The sequence below is a fragment of the Megalobrama amblycephala genome, linkage group LG22 (assembly GCF_018812025.1).
Source record: "Megalobrama amblycephala isolate DHTTF-2021 linkage group LG22, ASM1881202v1, whole genome shotgun sequence".
In the NCBI taxonomy this organism is placed as follows: Eukaryota; Metazoa; Chordata; class Actinopteri; order Cypriniformes; family Xenocyprididae; genus Megalobrama; species Megalobrama amblycephala.
The window spans coordinates 8,033,833-8,042,936 of record NC_063065.1 but is presented as its reverse complement, the minus strand read 5'-3'; the positions used below and the strand labels follow the sequence as shown (position 1 = coordinate 8,042,936).

Here is a 9,104-nt window from a genome sequence, read left to right as displayed (position 1 = left end):
TTGCTTTCAATATTGCACTCTCATTTATTCATTTCACTCTAGACATGCTTACCTATGTGTGTAAGTACACATCTTCACTGTATACATACTAAAGTATGTATACACCAACACACACATAATTAAACATGTAGAATTGTACATATATATTTATATAGACGTATAAATTTACATGTACACACATTTATAAAAGAGTGCACACAATGCACTCTTGCACACACGCGCGCACTCACTCACACACAAATGTCATGCGTCTGTGGCTCAATGTTTGTCTCCTGTACGTGAACACGCACGCACTCACAGACACAAACGTGTATATATATATATATATATATATATATATATATATATATATATATATATATATATATATATATATATATATATATATATATAATCTCAGACATACTTCATATCCAAAAAGGTTCCTTTGAAAACAACACCAGGTTGTGATTTTGGACACTTCAACTTTTTTTTTTTTTCTTTTAAATTTTTCTGTTTTTAAAGCTGAGATTTAAAATGAAACGGAAAACAAAAAAACGAGAAGGCATGGTGCCGTTTCGTCCGATCATAACCGCAGGTAAGGGGGTCAATTTGCATAATGTATACAGGTTAAGATTTTCTTTCCTATATTTATTTTTAATTAAGAACTTTTTCTCTTTTTATATAAACAAAGCAGAAAAAAAAACGAGAAAAAAAAGAAACTAAACTACAGAGTAGGTCCCCATCCACAGTCCCTTCTGCCGACAGGGGTGACATCAAGCTGTACAGCGCAGTCAAAAACATATGTATCAGCTTCATTTACAGGTACAGCCATAATCAAGGCACAAAGATCTACAAGTAGATTTTTTACTCTCTTTCAATAAAGTTGTACAAAATAATATAACATTTTATAGTCTGTACAGGAAAGGAAAAAAAAAAAAAACAAATCAACCTTGCACAGTCTGTACAAGTTAAGAAACTAAAATAAGAAATGGGGCGTTTCTTTTCGCCATCACGTTCTCAAACCGAGGCTTCAGCAATGTTCTGGAGCCCCTCCTCCTCGTTTCAATCGGCCCGCCTCCTTCCAATGAAAGGGGGCGTGGTCACTCCCACCATCCTCTGACCTGTCCGCAGCCTTAAGTGGGACAGAAATTCATGATGTGATGCTACATTGTGTGTCCATCTTCGTAAAGAAAAACGTCAGTCAAAACCGGATGGAAAAGTGCATTACTTCACTTCGTTTTCCCAGTGTTCGACAAACCCCCAGCCCCCCACCCCGTCCCCGCCTCTGTCCGTGGGCGATCTTCAGTGTTCGGAAACAGAAAGAGCAGCAGAGAGCCCTATAGGTCAGAAGATCAAGGTTCGGGGTGCGAGACTAGGACTCCTGGAGGTCACAAGGTGATGCGATCTTCATAATCTGGCAGGCAGGCGCCAGATAATATACACAACGATATCATTTTTTATTTGAATGAAAAAAAAAAAAAAAGGAGGTAGCCAGAGGCTTCATGGAATGGCAAAAATAAAGGCAATCCAAATAAAAATGTGGGGAAAAACCCAGTGACCCTCTCCGTCTTCCACCCCACCGACCGACCCGAATCACGAGTTAAAATTAAACAACTTAAAAACCGAAGGGTGGTGTTCCAAACGTCAGTAGTATTCTTTGTCTGCGGTTTTGGCCTCGCGAGTGTGGGAGTTTGGAGACACGTTCGTAAAGAGCACAAGGGTCCCGGCGAGCCGAAGTGAGATCACAAGAGCTCGTACTGCCGCAGGTGCATTCTCTGGATGATGTCTCGGCAGTCGTTGAAGACCCGGCGGATGTTTTCTGTGTCCACTGCGCATGTAAAATGGGGGTAACAGTAGTGACGGCCGTCTCCGCTTTCTGTACTGATCCTCTGTGAAAAGAGAAGTTGACAGGTGCAATTAGGCATTTCAAATGATTACAAGAATTGTTTTCATGATTATTATTCTATTACATATATATATATATATATATATATATATATATATATATATATATATATATATATATATATATATATATATATATATATATATATATATATATATATACACACACAGTACAGTCCAAAAGTTTGGAACCACTAAGATTTTTAATGTTTTTAAAAGAAGTTTCGTCTGCTCACCAAGGCTACATTTATTTAATTAAAAATACAGTAAAAAACAGTAATATTGTGAAATATTATTACAATTTAAAATAACTGTGTACTATTTAAATATATTTGACAAAGTAATTTATTCCTGTGATGCAAAGCTGAATTTTCAGCATCGTTACTCCAGTCTTCAGTGTCACATGATCCTTCAGAAATCATTCTAATATGCTGATTTGCTGCTCAATAAACATTTATGATTATTTTCAATGTTGAAAACAGTTGTGTACTTTTTTTTTCAGGATTCCTTGATGAATAGAAAGTTCAAAAGAACAGCATTTATCTGAAATACAAAGCTTCTGTAGCATTATACGCTACCGTTCAAAAGTTTGGGGTCAGTAAGAATTTTTATTTTTATTTTTTTGAAAAGAAATTAAAGAAATGAATACTTTTATTCAGCAAGGATGCATTAAATCAATCAAAAGTGGCAGTAAAGACATTTATAATGTTACAAAAGATTAGATTTCAGATAAACACTGTTCTTTTGAACTTTCTATTCATCAAATAATCCTGAAAAAAAATATTGTACACAAATATTTTGTACAATTGTACACATTAAATGTTTCTTGAGCAGCAGATCAGCATATTAGAATGATTTCTGAAGGATCATGTGACACTGAAGACTGGAGTAACGATGCTGAAAATTCAGCTTTGCCATCACAGGAATAAATTACTTTGTGAAATATATTCAAATAGAAAACAGTTATTTTAAATTGTAATAATATTTCACAATATTACTGTTTTTTACTGTATTTTTAATTAAATAAATGTAGCCTTGGTGAGCAGATGAAACTTCTTTTAAAAAGATTAAAAATCTTAGTGGTTCCAAACTTTTGGACTGTACTGTATATATATATATATATATATATATATATATATATATATATATATATATATATATATATATATATATATATATATATATATATATTTATTGGGGTGTAACGTTACACAGAAGTCACGTTTCAACACGAGTTCAGTACAACAGGAAAAACCAACAAGTCCCCAGTGCTACATTTCTTTTAATTTATTTTGAAATTCATTTATTTCATTTAACTTCGTCAAATAAATATACTCCGTCATTTATGGTCATACAGATAAGAGTAAGACATCATTAGAAACTGTAAAGGTTTTTTTAATTTATGTACACTCACAGTAAAAACAAAACATTGCGCTTTTGTAAAATACAATGCCGCTTTCTGCCGTCCCGGTTTTCTTTTCGTGAAGTTTGTGTAGCACGTCACAAAAATGATACGCTATAGAGTATGCTACTAGCAAGCTCTTGCGTGTCATGTGAACTCTTGATTAGGGTTTGTGTGTAGATTGTGGCGGTTAGCAAACAGCATTGCATTACCGCACACGCCCCTTTCTAGATTGGAGTGTGGATCGCCTGTGATTGCCTGTATTCGTCCTCTGACTCTATGTACCGTTACACCCCTATATATGTATAAAATGTATGTATATATATATATATATATAAAATTTATAAAATGGTTTAATGAAATTATTAAATGTATATATAAATTTAAATATAAATATATAATAAAATATACATTTTTAAAAAATCATCTTTTTAGCATGTTTTATTTTGTTTTGTTTTTTTTTATTTTACACTTTTACTATGTAATTATTTATTAGCTTTTTATCAAACCCACAAATGCCAAATTGAATGAACTACACAACTGAGTGAATCCAATGAATCAGAGTGTGGATGAAGATAAATGCTGAAAATGAAGTAAACAGCATTATGTTTATGCTTTGGAGGTCCACAAGATGGCACAAATTATCGGTTTACTGGAGTGGATTAAGTAGAAAAGAGTGAATATTGGTCAAATCTATTATTGGTCTCTATAAACTGCCCATCAACAGGGCTTTTCTTCATCATTTAATAATAAACATGATTTGCTGGGGAAAAATCAAATAAAAATCCCAAAGTGAATTGTGACTGCAATAGTTGCCGTTTAACCTGTGTATGACAAATGAAAATACTAACCAGAAATTCATCACGAATGAAAAACTTGGCTCTTGTCACTCTGGGATCTTCACCTGGTTCAGGAGTTACTGAAAAAGAAAAGACTCCACAAATTAACATTCAGGGAAGATGACATTGACCTGCACATGAATCAGCTGATTCAATTCACAAAACTGAATGGTCAAATGTACTATGTTTATGATACTTATGGAGTTTGTACACCATTTTAATTTTTCCTTTAACCAAAAATGTCCCCATTTACATGCAAACTTTAGAACTTTTTCAGGATTTCTGAGTCTCTAGTGATGTGTATGTCTGGTTGAAAAGCCTAACCTTTATCTGGTATGGTGTAACAAGCATATTCAGGGAAATAATCTTCAATTTTAGATTTCCCAGCTAATACTTTCTCTGCCAGCATGTCCTGTTTGTTAAGGAACAATATGACAGAAATTGTTCGTAACCATCTGGAGAAAGAAGAAAAAAAATACAGAGACGAGGGGTCAGTAAAGCTTGCACTTATGCTTAAAAACAAGCACTAAAAAATGACAAAAAAAAAAAAAAAAAGTTTCACCTGTTGTTCCAGATACTGCGAAAAAGAGCAAGTGCTTCCCGTAGCCTGTTTGTGTTGTTGTCTTCCCTTATGACCATGTTGTAGCTGCTGCTCGCTACCACAAAGATGATCGCTGTGACGTCTGCAGAGAAACACAGCAAATCAGCACCACAGGTGTGTCTTTGTATTTTTTCAAACTCAATATTTTTTAAGTATGTCATGTGAAATTGTTAAAGATCGCACATTAAAGTGCCCCATTATGCCTTTTCAGATATTACTTTTCATGTAGTGTGAGATATGGCTGTTTGTGAATGTAAAAGGTTTGCAAAGTTTCAAATATCAAAGTGCAGATAAATGAGTTATTTTCTCCGAAAACAAAGAATTGATTCTGAACTGTCTGAAACGAGTCATTACAGTCTTACTTCCTGTGCGAACCCATGTAGGTTTGCGAGAAATCTGCATAATGCCAGTCTATGATTTTCATTGGCTGCTCGCGAACAACGTCTACTTTGACCCTCAAACGCTGTAGTTGTAGCTGAGATTGGAAGAGTTATGTTTGCGTTGTTAACATGTCGAAAAGACGCCATCGTTACAATTCAAATTAATGTACATCAAGTGCTGAGGAAGATCCAGAGCTGAAATTCGGATATGGTAATGGCTGTTTGTGTCAATCACAACAGACTAGGCCATCTGACCAATCAGAGCAGAGCAGGCTCTGAGAAAGGAGGGGTTTACAGAGACTGAATCCTTTATTACTGTGAGAAAAAGAGGTGATTGTATATTATGAGAAAATTCTAGTGTTTTTTGCCCTTGAAAGCATGTAAACATGTTGTAGAAGACTCCAAAACAACATTAGAAACCTTTCAGATCTCATAATGGCATCACTTTAAACTTGTTTAACATGCATGTGCAACTGATGCTAAGATATCACAAGCATAACTTCACACACTCAAATTCACACACACACACTTAATATACCATTAAAACACTGAATCCATTTTCTTCTTTCGTCTCTCTGACCTCCGACATCAAACATACTGAAAAGACAAGAACAGAGACATGAGGTTTATAGGAAGTGAAATGTGTCCCTCTAGTGGACATATTAAGACATGACAATTCAACACTCGCATATTGCAAGTACATATCCACAGTACAGAAAGTGGACTCACTGAAAGTTGACTTTGTCTACTTGAAATCGCGTCTCAAAAATCCCTGATGTTAACACTCTGCAGCGAAGCAAGTCCTGAAAGAAGAACCATTGAGAGAAAGTGTTAGGAAAGGACAATTTTTAGAAAATAAAGGGCGAGACATTTACAAAGTGTCTCATGCCGTCTCTCATTTACAAATGAACATGGTGTGTGTTTTTGAAAAAGCTCAAACTGTACCTGGTCTGTTGGTGTATAGTCGCTTTGTCTTACTGCATCAATCCGGTCAAGAAAGCTGTAAATACACAAACGAAGAAAAAGCTAAATCAACTTTACACATTTAGGTTTTTCATTAATACATATATTTTCACCAAACTACAGCATTCATATTTTAGACAATGAAATCTTTATCTTTATTGGGCATAATTGCAGTTTGTCTATTTTTAAAAGATAATATTTTTATGTTTTTAAAAGAAAGGATGCATGCATTTGATCAAAAATATAGCGGTAATATCGTGAAATATTATTACCATTTAAAAGAACTTTTTCTATTTGAGTATATTTTACAATGTAATTTATTCCTGTGATCAAAGCTGAATTTTCAGCATCATTACTCCAGTCTTCAGTGTCACATGATCCTTCAGAAATCATTCTAATATGCTGATTAGATGCTCAAGAAACATTTATTATTATTATCAATGTTGAAAACAGCTGTGCTGCTTCATATTTTTGGAAACCGTGATATGTTTACTCAGGATTGTTTAATGACGAGAAACTTTAAAAGAACAGCATTTTATAAATTTGAAAATATTTTGTAATATTATAAATGTCTTTCCTGTCACTTTTGATCAATTTAATGCATCCTTGCTGAATAAAGGCATTTCTTTTATTCATAAAAGTATTACACACACACACACACCTCATATCAGTGACTTGTACTAACAAATAATACTATGGTCGCTAATTAATATCAAAGACACTGCTCAAGTACTAGTGTCATTCACACTAGAAAAGAAATGATATCTACATAATCGTCTTCAAAAACACTTTGATTGTGTCTCAAATGACACTTGGTTACTTTCATCATCACAAACGGTATTAAAAGTGGCAAAAACAATCGATGAAGAACCTTCTAACAATGTCCTTTGAAGGTCTAGATTTACCTGTTGCTGTGTCAAATATATTCACAGGACCTGATATATAGTCATTGGATGTGAATGAGAACTGAGCCCCTGAAAGCATCCCTACAGCAAGTACGCAGCTGAAGAATGTTAGATAACAAGCACATATCTTTCTCTTACTTCCCTGCAGAAAGGCAGAATATTAGCCCAACACTCTGTGACCATCATGTGATATTAATGCTATCAGCACTAACAGAGACAAATATAGACTCATCCCACAAGCTTGTGACAACAAGACAATCTGTAACGACATTGCCAAAAAAAAAAAAAGAAAGAAAGAAAGAAAGAAAGAAAGAAAGAAAGAAAGAAAGAAAGAAAGAAAGAAAGAAAGATAAAGGGAAATGGGTTTGTGTGGACTGTGTTGCTTTTTAATTTTTGTGATGTTGGAGCAATTCTTTTAGATGTGAAAATGCACATATAAGTATAAAACACTACAAATTATCAGATTAATACTTTTAACTCATTAATATCTAGGACTTTCTATTCATCAAAGAATCCTGAAAAAAAAAAATATATATATATATATATATATATATAGTTTCCACAAAAATTCTGAGCAGCACAACTGTTTTCAACATTTTTAGAAATTAAGAAATGTTTCTTGAGCAGCAAATCAGCATATAAATATGCGTTCACACCATGTCATAATTACCATAATTCTGAGATTTCAACTTGTAAAAAGCGTTCACGTCCTTGTAGAACTCGTAATTACAACTTGTAAACTGGGAATTTTCTGAGAGCTCCAACTTGTACCACCTGACCTCTGCAGATTCATTTAGGCATTGATAGCGTAAAAAAAAAAAAAAAATGTTTAAAAACATAATTTTGAGTGTGAAGACATGAACAGTTCAGAGTAGAACTTCACGTTTTGTCATTTCGAAATTACGGAAATTATGACATGCGTGAAGGAAGCATTAGACTGATTTCTGATGGATCATGTGACACAGAAGACTGGAGTAATGATGCTGAAAATTCAGCTTTGATCACAGGAATAAATTACATTTTTAAATATTTTACAATTAAAAACATTTATTATTTTAAATAAAATTATTTTATATTATTTTAAATTGCAATATTTCACAATATAATTGTTTTACTGTATTTTTCATACAAGAAATTAATTTAATTTTGATCAATTTAAATTAAATAAATTTAAACCTGACCAACTTCAAATGTACAATTACATTTCAGTATTTAAAATAATATTCTGGGTTAAATACATGCCACTGAAACACCAAAGAATAAAAATAAACAAAGCAAAATTAGATTTAGTGGAATAAATACTTTAGATATTTGCTACTAAACATCCAATGCTGAATATTTACCATCTAACCATATCTTTCAAGTATACCTGATCATATTATCTTTAATACTGTAAATTTGTTTTCTGATTGACCGAATGGACAGAACATTGTACATCAGAGCAGAAACACATTCCTTTGCATTTTGTTTTGTGGTTTTTCAGAACAGATAGTGACAGATTGGAACAAGAACATTGCCACTGTCATCATCTGAACATTGTAACTTTTGACAACTGATAACAACCTCAACAATTGGTCAGCAAAATTCTGCCACTCATTATCATAAACATACACTGAATGACAACAACTCCTGCTTGTCAGCTACAAATTATTTTTTGTATCAACACATCTTTGGCGTGAGCGGCTTCATATAGTGGTGGGGACAAAATCGCCCATACACAATGTAAATAACACCTATGCATCTCACAACCATCAAATATGCCCTTGCATTTCTAATGTTCACCTCCAGAGGGCACATGTCGGATCTGTAGTTGAGTTGTGAAGTCCTCCTCCCTAACTGAAGTCCAGAGCAACCAAAACTATATCTTTATCTTAATATGAGCGCTCTAAAAATACAGTGACCGTACATCTTATGACTATAAAAAAGCCCTCTTCATCAGCATCAGGCAAGCTGAAGATGTGTTTGTGAGAGAGACAAATTGCGGGACAGACCGTCTATCGACCATACATGATAAATTCAGATTTGCACGGCGATTCCCCAGACCTCCATCTTACTTGAATCAGTCTTGACCCAACGGTCACAGAAGCACAATCCAAACAAATTCCACAGGTTGATTTAGGCAGAACA

At 33.8% G+C, this 9,104-nt stretch overlaps 1 protein-coding gene across 3 annotated transcripts in view; it reads right to left on the bottom strand.

Annotated features, from left to right (window-relative positions):
- LOC125258359 (guanine nucleotide-binding protein G(olf) subunit alpha) overlaps positions 1-9,104 on the bottom strand; it is a 32,888-nt gene continuing 23,784 nt past the window's right edge. For 2 of the 3 annotated variants that reach the window (XM_048175261.1, XM_048175262.1), the window contains exons 6-12: positions 6,055-6,109; positions 5,839-5,912; positions 5,648-5,706; positions 4,691-4,811; positions 4,453-4,583; positions 4,141-4,208; positions 1-1,871 (exon numbers count right to left, since the gene is read on the bottom strand). In XM_048175261.1, the coding sequence (XP_048031218.1) occupies positions 1,725-1,871; positions 4,141-4,208; positions 4,453-4,583; positions 4,691-4,811; positions 5,648-5,706; positions 5,839-5,912; positions 6,055-6,109 (655 nt within the window). In that variant the 3' untranslated portion in view covers positions 1-1,724. Of the gene's footprint in view, positions 1,872-4,140; positions 4,209-4,452; positions 4,584-4,690; positions 4,812-5,647; positions 5,707-5,838; positions 5,913-6,054; positions 6,110-6,977; positions 7,158-9,104 lie in introns of those variants that run through there. The other variant, XM_048175263.1, reaches the window with a different exon arrangement.